This window comes from Catharus ustulatus, chromosome 10 (genome assembly GCF_009819885.2).
Source record: "Catharus ustulatus isolate bCatUst1 chromosome 10, bCatUst1.pri.v2, whole genome shotgun sequence".
NCBI lineage: Eukaryota > Metazoa > Chordata > Aves > Passeriformes > Turdidae > Catharus > Catharus ustulatus.
Genome location: NC_046230.1, coordinates 6,704,833 through 6,722,136, shown reverse-complemented (window position 1 = coordinate 6,722,136; position 17,304 = coordinate 6,704,833). Strand labels below are relative to the sequence as shown.

Below are 17,304 nucleotides of genomic sequence, written 5' to 3'. Positions count from 1 at the left end.
TGGCACTATGACTGCAAAATGAACATTTCCCATGTTTCCCCATGAAGGAGGAAGATGCACACACGCTGCTGCCTTCTGTCAAAGAGCTGGGCAGCTAGGACAGCCCAGGGAGGGGAAGAGGAAAGAAAAAGGCTGTAACTTTAAAAACACTAATGATTTCCTTACTGTAATACAGTCTCTGAGAAGGTGGCTGCTTTTCGTGATCCGTTCTTACAACAAGGTAATCCACAAAACTCTGGTGTTAATCAAACAGTTTTGCTCAAAGCAAAAAAAAAGATACTAAAAAAATTAAAGGGCTTGGAGCATGTGCTATGCATGTGCTATGCATGTGCTATGCCTTGGACTGTGCAACACATAGTCTTGGTTCAACACCTTTTCCCCCTATTAACGTAAAAAAAGGTGATGTGTCAGCTTAGGATCTTTCCAGTTTTCTCCCTTTCTTTCAGGGAATATTTCTCCTGTTTGTTGCCTAAGAGATGATAAGAATGATACTTGAGAAAGATGAAAGATGTAGCCATGGAGGAAGGGGAAGGGTGCAGCTGGCTGGAGTCTGTTAGCTCAGGGGCTTTCTCTTTGGAAGTGCAGAAATGCTGTGAGATTTTGGCTGGGGGGGGTGAGAGGCTGAGCTCAGCATCTCTCTCACTCTCAGGACTGGAGGGGACTCAGCGCTGCTGTTGTTGTGGGGAGAATTCGCTGCCACCACAGAGTTCCGACCTTTACTGCTTCCTCCTTACTGTGGGTGAGCCTCTGCTGTCAGAGCTGCCATGGGACTGGGACCTTATTAACATCTGATCTCACTGGGAAGGACCCTCCCCTCACCATCTACCCAGCAGCCTCAGGGGAAAACTCCTCACTCCAAGGAAGCCTCTCCCAGCTGCCTTCAGGAGCCCAAAGCCACTGCACAGCCCCGGCCATTTTCTGCTGCTGCTTTGGGTTTTTTGCTACAGTTTAGCCTGAAACCCAGTGTCCACTGGGACCCCCACTCCTTCTGCCTCTGCCACCACTTGGAGCTTAGTACTACACTTCAGTTTGCTGCCCCGGGTGTGCTGGCTCTGCCATTCCAGCCGTGGCTGCGAGGTTCCTGCTGCAGCCATTTTGCCATCCGGAGGGGCCCCAGCCCGGCCCCCCCTGCGGGTGTGCACAGGGAGCCACTTTTCCCTCTCGCCGCCATCACCCACGCGCAGAGCGGTGCTGAGCCCGCGCCACAGCGCCCCCTGCAGCCCCGGGGGAGTCAGCGCTGCCCTGCCCGGCCAGGAGCCACCAGCACCTCTGCTGGCTGTGCCCAGAACTGCACCAAAGGGGAAAGCGCCTGCAGCCCAGAGAGGCTGGGGCTGGGATTGTTTGGTGTTAATGGTGCTGTTGGTGTTGGTTTGTCTTGTTAAATATGTTATATATATATATATATATGGAAAAGGATATTCCTATCTTTGCCTGAAAGCCCCATAATTTAAAAGTTATAATAATTTGGAGGGAAGAGGATATTATTTTCCATTCTAAGGGAAGTTCTGGCCTTCCTTGGCAGACACTTGTCTTTCAAAACGAAGGCAGGTGTCAAGTTCAAAATTGCTTATCTGGACTTTTTCAAAAGGGTGAGCCAATTTTTCCATCTGAAACAACACTTTTCTTCAACATCCTGGCACCACTTCTGAAAAATTTGAAGTCAAAATGAAATATTCTATGTGAAAGCACCTTTTTTAAGCTAAAAATTTTCATTTTGCTCAAAAATATCAAGTGATTCCTACTTCTGCTCCGAGCAAGCTCTATTTCTGCCCTCTCCTCTGTGGTACACAAAAGATACAAGCAGCTTTTAAGGCACTGTGGGTGGCTGGAGCCTCTATCCTTCGCAGCCCACAACATTTCATAATAGGACCTGGCTTGAAGCAAGAGCTCACCTAGAGGCACAAATGGAAGAGCAGACTTGAGGGTAACACAAAAAAAACCAAAACAAAACTAGTCAAGCACCAGGTTATGCCCACAGGAAAGCATGATGAGGCTGCACCTTCCTCAGGCAGCACACTTCCTACAGCACAGGAGACAGCATATACATATTATATGTATGTGTTACATATATATATATTATAGAACCAGAGAACTGTGGAATATGCTGAGCTTGGAGAGACCCACAAGATCATCAAATCCAGCTCCTGGCCCTGCACAGACACCCCACCCTGTGTCTGGGAGCATTGTCCAAATGTTCCTGGAGCTCTGGCAGCCTTGGGGCCATCACCATTCCCTGGGGAGACTGCTCAGTGCACCAGCATCCTCTGGGGGAAGAACCTTTCCCTGATATCCAACCTGATCCTCCCCTGACACAGCTCCAGCTATTCCCTCAAGTCCTGCCACTGGTCACCAGAGTGCAAAGATCAGACCTGCCCCTGCTCGTCCCCTCACAAGGAAGTGAGTGCAGTGAGTCTCAAGCTAGCAGACCAAATGCCCTCAGCCACACCTCATATGGCCCCTCCAGACCCTTCACCATCTTCATGGCCTCCTCTGGGCACTCTCCAATAGTTTCATGTCTTTTTTATATTGTGGCACCTGAAATTGCCCACAGGACTCAACGTGAGCTTGCACATGCTACCAAAAGGCTGTTTTGCAGGTGTCCCAGTTTCTTAAGGAGACTCCACCTTTATCCACAAGCCAAAGCTGCTCCTCTGACTACTAGATTCACTCTCTCAGTGGCTTTTACAAAGGACATCTTTGGTGCCAGCCCTGCTTGCGCAGTGTTGCCATCTGTCCATCAGGGTGTCGCCCCCAGCCTTCACACACAGTGGCATGAGGCCAATGCTTTTCTCCTGAAATCCAGTTTCACCAAGTTAAGGGGCCTGACCTAGAGATCCAGTTCCTGGGGGTAAAATAGCAAGACAGACGGTGTCAGATTCCCACCAATGTCACCAAAAAGATCACAGCAATGTCTCCACCGACCAACAAGAAGGAAACACAAGCGTCATATAGTCACCCTAGGACACCTGCAAATGACTTATGAGGTGTTATCTGGCAGACTATGAGCAGAACATAAGATGCAATCTAGCTGCCCCTGAAAAACAATTGATTTCACTGCACCAGCAGAAACACAAGTTGTGAACTCCTGTTTGCGATGCACCAGAAATCAAAGGACATCAAAGTCTGCCTTACCCTGTTCCAGTCTATATTCACTGACCAGCCAAGACCAGTGACTTGTTCCTTCTCAGCACCTCTTTCAAGCATCCTCACTCATAAGGCAGGTTATATTCTTGGCAGTGACCCCTTGAAGGTGAAGTATATAAAAGCAATAGAGGGTAAAGCATTAGGCCAGGGTAGTAGCACAGGTTTTCAACAGCAGCTTTTGACCTCAGTGACTTCTCATACAAGACAAGAGTCAGTTGTACTGGGAATATCCTCACCTGACTGCAACCTGCCAAGGTTGGCAGTTTAAGGAGGTTATCTTTAGGCAACAGAGACAGGACCTGCCAAAGACAGTTTAGCCCACCCAGATAAGAAACTGATTTCTTTGCCAATGACTACAGATACAACTCAGCTTTGACTATGTGACGGCTTGGACTGCATGTCCAAAATGAGGGGTGATGAATACTGACGTATCACACACATCCTCTGATCCTGGTAAGGGCAGCCAGGGACGGATGTTTAAAATTATTTTCAGTAACCCAATCCTCGACTGGGCCAAGTTCCCCATTGTTGAGGAGATGTTAAGGTCATAAGGAATGCAGAATGGGCAGTAATGAGGGTCATGTTGACACCTCAGCCAGTTGAATAAGCGAGATGCTTTCAGGGACAGCACAGGAAAATTATATCTTCTGTGACAAGAACTGACCATAGATGCCTAGCTGAGAAAGGCAATTTTAGTGTCTTTGTCTATGGTGTTTAGTTTGATCCTGTGATGCCCAAGGACTCCTTTTCTGCTTCACCCCTCTTTGCACAAACATTATTACATTTAGCTAATCTCCAAACATTCAATAACTACACATTAATTATGTCTCCCCTTTGGAACAAGGGAAAATCATATTTGTTTTCACAGAGAAGAAAGTGAAGTACCCCAGTTGTGACTTGCCCACAGGCAGGCAGCAGCTGAGCTCACTAAGGGGAAGTTATTTCCAGCCTCCTGCCCCTGCTCCTGGATCTCTGTGTGACTGTGTTTTGGTTTTTGCTCTCTTTCTGTTCTCTCTTATTACAAAAAGAGTTTGCAAACTAGCAGGGATATCTTGATGACTATCTTGATGATTCAGCCTAAAGATCTCTACTTGCTGTTACAGATCCTGTGTTTCAAGGGGTTTTCATTACCCTTACCCTCCTTCTTTAAATGTTTTCATCAGCAGGATGCAAGTTTGATTCATCCACAAGCCATGCTTTCATGCATTCTGAAGTCTCAAGTAATGAAAGAAGAAAATTAATATAGAAAAGAAGGGCAAAAATTCTATTTGTGTTTAAAGAAAATGGTCTGTGACAGTGACATCTAGAGCTCAGTATGCTTTGGGAGGACACCAGATGAGTTCCAGATATCGCAGGCAAGAGAGATTCCTGACCATACTAACTGCTGTAGAGGTGCTGCAGATGTAGAATCCCAATGGCAGATCACAAACTATGCCACAAAATGTTGGAAAGACATATGCCAATATTTTTTTCTTTAGCCTGAATGCAAAAGTGTACCTTTGCATGCAAAATATGTACTTCCCTTTCTGCCATCTGTCCGAACAGTGAATTTAACCATGCAAATAAAAAAGACACTGTCATTCCACTAGGGTGGGACCAGGCTCAAGAAAAATGAAATGTACTCTCCAAGACTTAACAAAAAAGTGATGTAACTTGCAGTTTTAGGGGTGAAAAAACTCTGCAGAGTGGAAGAGGGAGAGCTGTCATATCATATGTGCTGTGTATGTAGCTGTGATATGACAGATCTTCTAAACCTGCTGTCATCAAGAAAAATTCCTGACAGACAAGAGCCCAGATATGGTCAGGAAGACAGCCCTTTTTTAGAAAGAAGCACTGTGCAGGTAAAAAAAAAAAAAAAAAAAGAAAAAAAAAAAAAGGTCACATTGATAATCAGGGCTCATATTTGTAACCAATACAGACTAATCTCAAGACTGAGTATTACATTTTTCCAGTATAATTTTTATAACCCAGAAATGAGAAGCATCTACTAATTGGCTGTATTAATTTAACACCTGATCCAGTTCCATAGGGTCAGTAGACCCTTTCCTTTTTAAATGTGATTTTTAAAAATGTCTACATACCATTCTATTCAAGAACTTTTACATCCTTGCAAATAAGTAATCTTTTCAAAAATTGGTTCTTTTAAGACGCACGAAGTATTTTTTTGTGTCATCCAGAAATCAACAGACAAGCAACCAAAAAATAGCCTGGCGCAGCTGGAACACTGTACCAAGAACAGCAGCCAAGAACATAGGACTGTTTTTCCTTCAAGCCTCAATTGTAACTCTCACTGCATCTTTCTCCTGCCGGAAGAAGCCAGCCCCCTTCTTTTGCCTCTCCCTCAGAACTGAAATAAGACAGCACAAAGCAGGAGGTGTCATGTCTTCAAAACAGGAGTTAACAACACACTTTGTTTAGCCTACTCCTGATATTCAACCTACAGCTCCTGGCAATCCAGCTTACAAAGGTACTCTACCACAGTCCTTCTGCATTCTGTGACATAAGAACAAGAGAAATCCCTTGCAATGACAACATGGGGCACAAGAGAACCTTACGAATTTCTTGTTCATAAACCTTGATCCAGCATGAGAGCTGCTCACTGCCAGAGTAGAGAGAAACACAAATTTCTTATGGCTGCAGTGCTCTGAGCACTGTACATGTACAACTCTGAGGACAAGAATCATTGCTGACATTTGTCCGAGCAGAAACAATCATGGATCCAGTACAAATTGGGAAGTGCGACTCGCATCTTCCTGGGCTGTAATGCACAGAACTCCCTGCACAGACCTTCACTGGTGCTGTGAGCAGCCTGTGCCACAGCTCTCTCCAGAGAGTAGCTGCACACAGGTACATTGCTCTCTGCTCAGGTTTCAAACTCTCCTGTCACTCATGGCATCTGTGTCCTGCTAGAACAGGCTGCAGGCCAGGCTGCATGTCCAGCGTTTCTCACATGATCTGTCAGAAGGGCAGTGGAGGGACAAGGAGGGGACAGGGCTTGCCCAGGGCATGGAGGGACCAAGAGTGGGGCTGTGTGGCTGTCTTTGAAGATACCTTCTGGCCTGACTCTCTTCCTTTCCCACAGGGGTAAACCCAACATAGGATCATTTCTATGCTTGTTTTCCAAGACAAAGCAGCTGTCAAACTCATACCCAAAGTTATTCAGAATTAGGTTTCCACGAGTTCCCTTAATCATACTGCTGCCAGTGCAAAAAGCAGGGACACCATTAGCAGTGCCAGGGTCCTACACCAGCTGTGCCACAGAGCTGATGAGCAACATAAATAGTTGTGCCCACCGCCTGGGCCTTAGGTGTCCCTCAACACTGTCCCTGCCTGTGAGCTCTCTGGCACAGTGAGACCCTGATCTCTGCAGTTGCTCTGGGTACTGTCAAAGATAAACACCATATCACCTTCTGGGCTCTTACCACCACCACACCTCACCAGCACAGTGCACCAAAACACACTCTTTAGGACAGAATGGCTGGGACATATCAGAAGATGGGCGGATATCAAATATCACTACAAAGAGCCTACAGCACAGTGTGTGCAGCCAGGTTGGAATGCCAAGTTATTGCTTCCAGCAGGGTGCTGGTCCCAGGCTTGCACTCAGCTGAGCCTGCCCAAGTTCCTCTGTACAGTATAACCCAGTGCTCCATGAAGAGGCATGAACTCTGGTAACATGCCATAGTAGCACTACAGACACAGGTCAAGTCCAGCATAGACGCCTGCTGCCAGTTCCTCCTCAGAAACAGAAGTGCAAGTGAGGGAGCGGAATCTCAATGGCTCTTGGGAATCCAGCTGTCAAGGCTCACAGAGCTGTGGTAGCTGGCCCTGGGCACACAGTCCTGTGGAGCACAGCCCCAAGAGCCTGGAATTAGCCTTGGAGGCAATACAGCTGTGTCTGTGCAGAGCTGCATCTGAGTGGGGCTCTAGCCCGAGCTACCAAAAGTGGGTCTTGAGGGAGCCAAGCGGGATATGTGCACCCAGGACACACAATCCACCATTCTTACCAAAAGCCCACAGCTGAAAGCAAGCTGCCAGCACACAGCTGTTCTCACTAACTCATGACTCTAGTTTCAGATATGCTGCCTCTTAGTGGAGATCTCAAACAAACACTGATAACCCAAAAGGAAATACACAATTAACATGGTACATGAGAGACGTATAAGGTGCTCATGAAGTTGGCAGAAATCTCATTTCTAGTGTGGGAAGCTAGTTGTCATCTGAAAAGGGAAGGAATTATTGTAGAACCACTCTGAATAGCAAGGCAGACTGGGTAGCATGGGCATTTCCATTCTGTTTAGCAGGGAATGCCCATGCAGCATTGACTGTGCCAAGAGCATGGGTGGGTTGTAGCCCCTACTGTTGCCCAGTAAACCCATACCCAAGTCTTGGGGCTGTAGGAGACCATGCCTCCCTCCCCACGCCAAGTTTCGTGATTTATATTTTTAAAAAAGGGGGCTGAGAGGTGGCACCGGAAGGGGAAGTGGCACCAGAAGGGGAAGTGGCTCCTTTAGGCTCCTAAATCAAAATAGGAATAAACAGAACATCTGAAACTCTTGCCCTCAATCTTGGTACTTTCTGGATCCTGAGACCAGAACTCAATTTACATTATCTGGGTGTAGGCAACTGTTTTGCAATTTTAGATTGAAAAGATCCATGATGTATTGATAAGAATTTGGCTTCAGAGAAGAAGTTATTCCACATGCTGAGCTTCTCAGTTACATAAAACATGGCTGTGCCGCTGAATTGAAGGCATGTGTGTTACAGAGTTTGCCAATGGCCACAGCTATGGACCGGACTGGACACTGAAATCTCCACAGCAGTGGACTGGAGACCAGCACTGTGCTGGCCTGACATTAGTTTAATTCCTTGTATCTTTCTTTTTCTGTTGGTGCAAGAATTGAAACCAGCCATTCTCAAGTACGTTTTTGCGGGACCAAAGAGTACAGAGATGGCTTACCTGGACAATTAGCTTATTTTCTTTATCAGGCAGAATTCGGTAGGTATAAACGCAATTCCGGTACCTGGAACAGACCACAGGTGATATGGTTAGACCATGTCCAGAAGGAAATCTCAGTATGGCATCCCTCCCCGTGAGAAAAGACATTGGAAAATCCTGAGACACATAGATTGCTTCATGCACAAGGGTTTTAAACCAATTCTCTTTCTTACTTTTTTTCACTGGAGTCTGTAGACTAACACAAACGCAAAGCGTTCCTGGTCACTGAAACAGGAACATCTAGTTGCAGATGTCAGTGCAGAAAGTGATATCAGCATTAGCTCAGAGGGAGTTATTTCACTCTTCTGGCCAGAAAGAGAGAAAATACCAAGTGGCTCTAGCTGTCAGTAGAGCAGGCATCTCAGGAAGAAATGAAAAAGCAGAAATCCAAAAGGCAAAGGGCCAAAATCGGCAACAAATGAGTAAATTGAAGGGCTAGTGCATTGACTTGCATTGGAAAAAGTAAATAATGTATTTCAGCTAAATCACAGCACAACAGATGATTGCCAGGCATATTTTTATCCAAAAATCCTAAACAATAGCCTAAATGAAAACCCATCTCACTATCCTGGTGTGGATGCACACTGTACATATGCATCTGTAGAGCACCCACAACAAATATTTTGTCCCAGCTAAATTCAATTAGATTTTTATTTAAAGGGGAGATGGAGGAGTTGTGTGTTCAGTAAAGGGTCATACAATGCTCGGGAGCCCAAGGGAAGCCTGAACAGTGCTGTAAGCTTAACCTTCCTCAGTAGCTGCTGAGGTTTGTGCAGTTCACCCAACAAGTATTGACTAGAAAATATATTTTTTACCTTTCTCACTACAATAGATGGATCAAATCTTTTAAGTCATCTGCAAAGCACTTAAAAGATACAATATTGCTTTGAGCCAGCAAAAGGTGCTGATTCAAACCCTTCCTTCTCAAAAGAAAGAACAGAATCCACACTCAGATCTTCCTTGGTTGTAACAGAAACATTGCACTACCTGTGGAATTGTCCCAAAATGTGGGTTGAGGTCAGCCCCCCCAGCTGGGGAGAGCAGGCAAATCAATAAACATCCTGGTCTCTCTTAGAGTTATGATGTGAGTCTATTCATCATACATCCCTCAGAATCCATGCAGGAGAGAGGAGACTGCCAAGATTTCAGGCAGCCTTACATGAGGAGTCACAAAGAGACATTGGAAATGAAAATAAGTTCCTCATAGATCATAGTTGCGTTTTTCCAGGTTGTCTGGAGGATTGGATCATGTGTCCACATGAACATGTGTCTTTTGACAGCATTAATGCAAAAGAAGCAGAAGAATTCAAGCTGTTTCAAGAGCTCATTTCACAGGCATCTATTTATTCACACATCTGGTACAGAGCTGGAAGTCACAGAAGTGATCCCCAACTGTAGGGCAGCTACAGCCCTGCTAATTTTACCAATACCAGGGCAAGGAGTGCCAGGTGAGGATACACCCCAAGGAAGGGTATGGGGTTTGTTTTTATGTGTCAATGTAGCTCTCTTACATCATTTACTCCTGCTGATATGCAAATAGGGCTAAACAGAATTACTCCTGCAGCAGAGACAATTTGTGGGTGTGGAGATTATGAAACTGATAAATGAAGCAGCCCAATGGCTCTTGCTCAAAAGGGCATCCCTCATGCACCCTTCACAGAAAGTGCCCCATCCCACAGACTGTACAAGGCTGCTGTCATAATGCTTGTAAAGAGGTTTAAGCTGAGAACAAGTAAGATCAGTATAAGAAAAATGAAAGAAGGATGGTTAGGTGAACAGGAGAAGGGAGGAGCACTCCTAGGATCAAAAGCAGGAATCCTCCTTGCCAGACCCCTAATTTAGTGTGTGGATGGATAAAGATTGTCTTACTCCATTTTTACCCTTAGGCTTCCTCTCCTTGGCATCCTGACTGACAAGTTATGTGGTCCCACTTATTGCCACATTCTAGGTCCTCCCTAAAAGCTGGGTTGAGTTCAGAATTGCTCAGCCACTGTTCAGGCTGTCCATGTGGAGGGTAAACAAAACATCATCCTCAGTTTAAACCAGTCTCCAAATACTTGTCATCTCCCTGTCCTCTCAGCCAACCAGAGGAGGTAACAGTGTGACAAGGTGGGCATTTTCTCCTTCCTCTCCTGCTATATGTTTTTATGCACAGGTGGTGATGTGCATATTGGGAGTGTCTGGAGCACTAAACAGGGCTGCTGTGCTAGGCCTGGTGCCAAGTGCACCATGAGAGAAGTTTGGCATCAGAAAGGGCATCTCACAGGCAGGGTCCTCTTAGAGGGATCCCAAAACTTCAGCTGGTCCTTGAGTGTCACCTTGAGAAGCCTTGAGTGTCACTTCTAGAAGTGTATGTCCCGCAGCTATTCATGGATAAACTGCCCACAGAAGATCCCCTGGAGAAATGGTACCAGTTCAGGTGTAGGGAACACTAAGCAGGCTCTTTTGGGTTTCAGGATTCAGGCATTCCCCTCCAGGTGAGTAAAAGAGCCCATTTTTTGTCAGTAAACTGACAGATCAAATGATTTAGGCACAGAGGAAGGAGGAGGAAAAGGACTTTTCTTCTTGCCTTTTATGGGGCAGTGTGACCAGAGCAGGGGACAGCTGTGCAGGGGGAGGAGCATTTCTCAGCCTTTCACTCTGTAAATGCTGTTGCTCTAAGTTTCAGAAAAGGCGGCAAAGCACTCTTAAAAGGCTCTCCAAATACACCTCCCCTACTTGTCTATATTTATACAAATCCTGTATTTCTAAAGCAGCTCTTCAATAGAATCATTATTTCATTCTATGATCTATAATAATAAATGCTTTTGCTGGATCTTAACTGATCTGCCCAATAAATACTAGAGCTTTGTAGAATATGACATTTCTTTTTCAGAGCACATTTCACATTTTTTTGTTTTTCCTATGTACACACAGTTGACACCTTCTCCTTTTCAATATAATTCTCTTTTGTGGAAACAATTTGCAGTCAGCCTTTCAATTCGCCACTCTCCCATTCTTTGCCTCCAGCCTCTCTGTTTTTTCAAAGACGTAACTGAAGAGCTCAAACATCAAGCACCTCCCAGTCAATAGCAGAGCTGAAACCGATACATCTCTGAGGAAGTTTCCAGCTTCAGCAAAGGTGCCCATTTTGTGCAGATGACATTCAGAGGGAAAGACTTATTCACCACCTCTCCACCAACTAACTGCAAACCAGCATAATCTGAAAGCTTATCAGATCATTTGACAGCAGTCTGTTTCCCACACTGTAATTAATGCCAGCCCTTCGCACCTCTGATCCAGCTGCTCTTGGCTGGCAAGGCTGGGTGCTCCCCAGCCTTGCCAATTCTTTAATCAAGCCGTTCATATTAGCTACCACAGAATGGATTTAAGAATATAACCTTTGGCTCCCGGTTCAGAAAATCATGGTCATTATATTGTTTCTACTTCCTGATCCCATGTCTCTCAAGTCACAAAAGGCTTTCAAAGCTGGCTGCATAAACATTTACAATGGAAAAACTTATGCAAATGCATGTTAGTAGGCATTTTTGCAGCACCTTCCCTTTCTATAATCCCCACCATCACTCGGTGAAAATATTTTGTGTACATACTGATTACAAGTCAAATCAATGGGGTAATACTAAAATCACTCAATGGAACCAAGTCTGTTCAAGTAAATTCTTCCCTGACTGACCACTCGGGCCCTCACCCTCTCCTACAGGATTTTCTCTCCTCCTTCCTGCTACTACTGGCTGTTCATCTGCAGCTGCCCTTCTTTCACTGCTCCCTCCAGAAAGACAAAACCCTTCCCTGTGTTGTTACAAGCACCTTAACAGGCAGGCACAGAGGCTCTCTGCACCCTGGGAAGACACCATTCCCCAGCCACCACTCCCTGGCAGTCCAACACCTATGCCCACAGGGCAGTTACCTTGCCCCACGCCCCTCTGCAGCAGTGCTGTCACCAGAATCTGACCTCAGAGACAAGCAGGTAGCCCAGAGTTATAAACAGCAGTACCACCTTCACCACTACAAAAATGTACTTTCAGACAGAAAATGAGAAACCTCTTTGTAATGTAATGTAATGTAAAGACGAAATGAGTTTCATTGATCTGCTGCAAAATGGCAGCAAAGAGGATCTGATACAGTCCCACAAGGGCTCTCTTGATCTCTCCTAAGCAAGAAGCAACTGTCTTATCTCTCTGTAAGACAAAGTCAAATGTCTCAGATTTTCCCTATTGACTTCAGTCTGCTCTCACCTCTGCTCTCCTGCCTCCAGGAAAAAAACCTACCCCACACAAACCCAGAGCAGAAGGCTTTGCTCACTGGTCCCTGACCTAACCCAGAATGGGGGGATCAGGGCTGCCAGCACTTCTCTCCCTATTTCCCACATTAAACGTTTACCCCACGAGCCACATTAATGATGCAGGTGGAATCACTGCTGTGCTGGGTATACTATGCACAGCTCCAGGAACTATTTCAAGTCTTTTGCTGAATGCAACACAGTACAAGCAGGGAGCTCAAAAATACACTGAACCAGAGCAAGAAAAGTGCCTGGGAGGTCCCAGGCTCTGGACTGGGGGTCTCTAAAGATAAATACTCGACCCAAGTTGTTAAGACACTCCAGAAGTTCAAGAGGTTACTGTCTCTCAGAGCACAGCAGCAGTGCCTTTGACCATTCTCTCCTTTTGAATCAGGGGCAAGAGCAGCATGAGCAGCACAGCAGTGCATAGTTATGGGTTTATTCAGCCTGGCTCCTAACCCTTCCCCACCCCATGGCCCAGTCTGGTGAAACCAGCCGTGCTCTGATGAGTGCTGCACATTCCCAGTGAGTACAGCACCTGTTTGTGCTGGGGAGGAGGAAGGGTGACCCCTGCCCAGCAGGGACAGCAGTGTGGGCTGAGGGCGCGGTGAACGCTGTACTTACAGCACGCAGAGTGCATATGCTGAAGCAATTGACTCACTGGCCCGCACAAGGAAGCTGCCGTCCTTGCCTACTTTGGAGAGCAGGTCTTCAGCTCTGGAGCGAGTGATGTTGCCGTGGTACCAGCACTGATCCATTGCTGGAGCTGGAGAAAACCTGAATGCCAACACAGGAGCTGCCAGAGCTGCCTGTGTGTCTGTGTGTAACGATTAGGCAGCTTCAGCTCACCAGCTTCCTGTTTCAATAGCACCGAGAGGGAAAGGAAACTCAGCTACGGACAACTTCCTCAACTCACACAGCTCAGAGAGTCAGTGTGACATATCCCTGCAGCCCCCATTCTCCCTCTTCATGCTGCTGCTGAAGTGACTAGCAAGCCCATGTTCCCTGCCTTTCCCTCCTGCTTTGTGTCTAAAAGTCTCAGCTGGTGATCTCTTCTGCTCCCTCACAGATTCTGTCCCCCAGGCTTTGGTGGCCTGCCATCCAATTTACGATCTCCTGCCAGATCCTTTTTCATCTTTTTCCTGTCTGTCTGTCCTACCCACTACAGGTCTCCATGGGTAATAAACAGACCTCTGATCAGAAACACATCGTGCATTAGGATGCATAGCATTGACTGCTCCATTGCTGCCTTGACTAGTCCTCACACTTTACTAGGTGTGAGGAGGGGACTTCAAAGAATTGAGAAAAATAATTACTATTGCATGTCTCCATGCATAGAAGCAGCCTTTTTTATTGTGCTGGGGATTTTTGACCAAAGCTCCCTGTCAGCTATTGTGAGATGGATCAAAGATCTTTCCTACTCTAAATCCCCAAAGGTGGGATAGAGCAAAATCGTGTCTGGCAACCTGCGTCAGAGAGGAGAGAACTTGAGTTTTCACTTCCCTTTTCTTTGTCTGTTCATCTGTCCCTCAGCTATGCTGTGTGGCATGCTTAGTGCTGCATCCCCAAGACATATTTGCAGTAATGCCAGGATGTTCCTACAGGGGCACTGCCTGCATGACAATTTTTCTTGTTTGTCCTGTACCTCCAACCACTCTGCCCTCTGCACGTCCACATTTGAGCTACACCTAAAAGCAGCAGCTGAGCTGGGACTCAAAGCCCAGAGGTGGAGGAAAGGTGCAAACCCTGCTAGCCGTATGCAACTGTTGGTTCTCAGAGCCAGAAGTGCTGAAACTGGACTATGCATGAAGTGCTATGCTGTACACTGCATGGACAGCAAGGCAGGAGAGAACAGTCTGCCCCTGCACAGGAGAAGGCTAGAATGTGTGGGTGTGAGAGAGAGAGAGAGAGTGAACCAGAACAACCCAGCACCCATCTCTGTAAGCCTTCTTGTTGCTTTCAGTTCTACAGAGGCTTGGTCTGCAGTGTCCAGCTTAACCTCTGCATTGAGATGAAATTGTGGGCAGCAGCAGCCCAAAGTTGGGCGGCAGAACAGGGCCCTGCTAGATGAGCAGAACTGCAGCGTGCAGGGCTTCCTGTCCATGCTGAGCAAGTACTGTCTGCACACCAAAATTAGCTCGGCTGAACCTGGCCTTCAGCTCCACCGACATCCACACTGGCCTTTAGCAGACAAACTCCTACAGATTCGGGTGCCTCAGTGGAGTCAGACACTGAATGCCATGAAGTGGCTCTGCCACTGGATAGTAGCTGTAAGCTACAGAGTGGTTACAAACTCTATTCTCCCAACCAAAGTGAGAGTCTGCATATGGCAAAGGCACCATGCAGCTGCTCTGATAGGCCTGCCTGGCCACAGTACAGTGCTAATGTCACCTGCACCAAGTCCTTGTGATTTCTGGTACCTCCAGTAGCTTCTCTGGAGCACAGCTGCAGCAGGAAGCAGAACAGCTCTGAATGTCAACCACTGCTTGACCTCACAGTGCTCTCCATGCAACAGACATGTATCTGGATGCAGAGTGGACAGAGCTGCTCAGAGCATGAGTTTTGATAGAATGAAACTGTTTGGAGAGTTTCTCCTGATCATGTGCAAACTAACACCAGGTAACAGGTACAAGCCCACATTAGACATCTGAGACTAATTAGCTGCATACTCAGCTCCTACCCAGCCCACAACCAATAGAGATTTTTAGCAAGCTGCTGCTATTTCCTTCAAACCTCTATCCAGGCACACACTACTCCTTGACTTGGAGACAAAAACAAGGAAAAGGGATCCAAGTACAAATTATGCTTGTGGCAATTGAATGTGCAGGCTGGTTTCTGTATATCTTGGTCTTCAAAGAAAGCACAGTACAGCTGCAGTTGCTCAAAAAGTGAATCCCAATCCCCTAATATAAACAGCTCTGTGATCCCTAATGGCTTGTTAGCTTGGAATAATATCTCCAAGACACTACAACAGACACTTTATCTAAACTGGTTTTGCTATAGACGTCCAGGTACTACAGTATCAGATGGTTTTGCATGCACCAGCCTCTCCAGAATCAGTAAATAAATACTGTCTGTGGCATCATTCAAGATGTACAGTGGTCACTCAACCTCCTCCACTTATATTCAGCCCGTGCACTTCATCAGCATGGGAACTGCCAGGCTTGGCCAGATAAAAACTTAAGTATGCTTTTCCATGTCATGAAACTAAAATATTCCATAGAACTTGATGAGGAGGTTAAGTCCATAGGGCAGCAGTTAGCTCTGTGAAAGTCTAAATATACCATTCCCTAATTAGGCATCAGTGACAGGCTGTTGGTCACAAAGGTTATTTAGACTCTGGCCTACATCTAAAGAGCACATGAGTAATACCCAAAAAGTATTGGCTACCTGACCAACCCTGCTACTCCAGCCCAGCATGTTACTGACCTGCTGCTTGGGAAAGGCTTGACAAGTTACAGGTCTATCTGTGAAGGTCACGAGATCCCTCCCCTCCCTTACTATCTGCAGCATCCAGGTGCCCCGAAACAAATCTCCATAGTGAGGAAAGTCAGGGCCTCTATTCCCACCACCCATGAAAGTTGTCAGTAGTAAAAGACAAGGAGCACTGTGCAAGCAGAGACCCACAGACCTGAGCAGTGACACTGCACAGGATCATATGGAACTTGCTAGTGTTCACCAAAGGACATATGTTCTGAGAGACCTCTGAAAAGCAGGTGTTCTTCTTCACCAAGAGGGCAAACATATTTTCCTTGCGGCCATTGAACGTGTGCACACACGCAGGATACAACACACAGAAAACAAGCACAGACTGGTTCATATGCAGAATTTTGTCCAGAGGCATGGGTAACACTTTGCTAGCTCCATCTGCTCTGATGGGTCTCGCCTTTGTTTCTGGTCAGTTCCTTGTCTATTCATTGTAGAATGCCTCCCTTCAAAACACACTGTACAGTAGTAGAGTAGCATCTCTCTCACCAAAACTAGAGCTGTTTCCTTCAGAAATCTGCTGAAAAACTGTCTACATTGGAAAGCCTTCCAGCTTCAGTGTTTTGTGCTACTCTGGCCTTGGTCAGTTCTCCTTCCTCTGATACTGGTGCTCTTTTGCTGAAAGTGGGGCAATGTTATTTGTTTGACATAGTGCCTCATATGCCTGTAATACTCTGTAATAACAAGCCATGGGGTTGTCAACAATAAGAATAAGTTGCTATGTGGATCATAGCTTGGCACTTGTGTTAGACAGACCAGTAAGCATTTCCCCTCCTGACTCTAAATTGGGAGCTCCCTCTGCAGACCTGTCCTGATCCTGCAGCTCCTGTAAGGGCAAAATGCCATTTTTGCCACTTGCTCTGTCCCCCAGCATGGAAGGGTCCCGGTGTCCTCAACGACTCCTACTGTCACTGCTCAGGGAGAAGGAGCAGCCAGAGCACACAAGGCTGTGGTTCTTTTACACATGGGAAATGCACCTTCTCAATGCAGTGTAAGCAAAAGGGCGAGTAAGCAAGGAAACACAGCATGGGAAGTAAGGAGAAGATTAAGTTAGACAGAAGCCCCTGGCATGCCTGGGAACTTGGCACTGAAAAAGTTGTCATGGAATATCCCAAGAGTAAGGCATCACACGGCCTTGCTGAAATAAGGAGACAGAATGCCCTGGAAATTACAGGTGCCCGCATTCCTACACTGGCTGCAAGAAGCAGTGCTCCTTACCAGAGCCAAAGCAGTTTCCTGAAGAAGATGACAGCAGATATAGGGTAGTAAGCCCAGTGCCCTTTCTAGAAGTTTGTCCACAACTTAATAAATACCACTTGGCATAACTCTGCTGCCATCTGTTCCCTTGCAGACCCTGTGCTGTCAGCACATGTGTCCCTGATTAAGTCTATCAGAG

At 46.3% G+C, this 17,304-nt stretch overlaps 1 protein-coding gene across 1 annotated transcript in view; it reads right to left on the bottom strand.

The window, feature by feature from the left end:
- The window catches only part of INPP5D (inositol polyphosphate-5-phosphatase D), a 53,620-nt gene extending 40,342 nt beyond the window's left edge, over window positions 1-13,278 (bottom strand). The window contains exons 1-2 of the mRNA XM_033068301.1: window positions 13,047-13,278; window positions 8,105-8,168 (exon numbers count right to left, since the gene is read on the bottom strand). Coding sequence (XP_032924192.1) covers window positions 8,105-8,168; window positions 13,047-13,180 — 198 coding nt within the window. The 5' untranslated portion in view covers window positions 13,181-13,278. The remainder of the gene's footprint in view (window positions 1-8,104; window positions 8,169-13,046) is intronic.
- Between the last annotated feature and the right edge of the window lie 4,026 nt (window positions 13,279-17,304).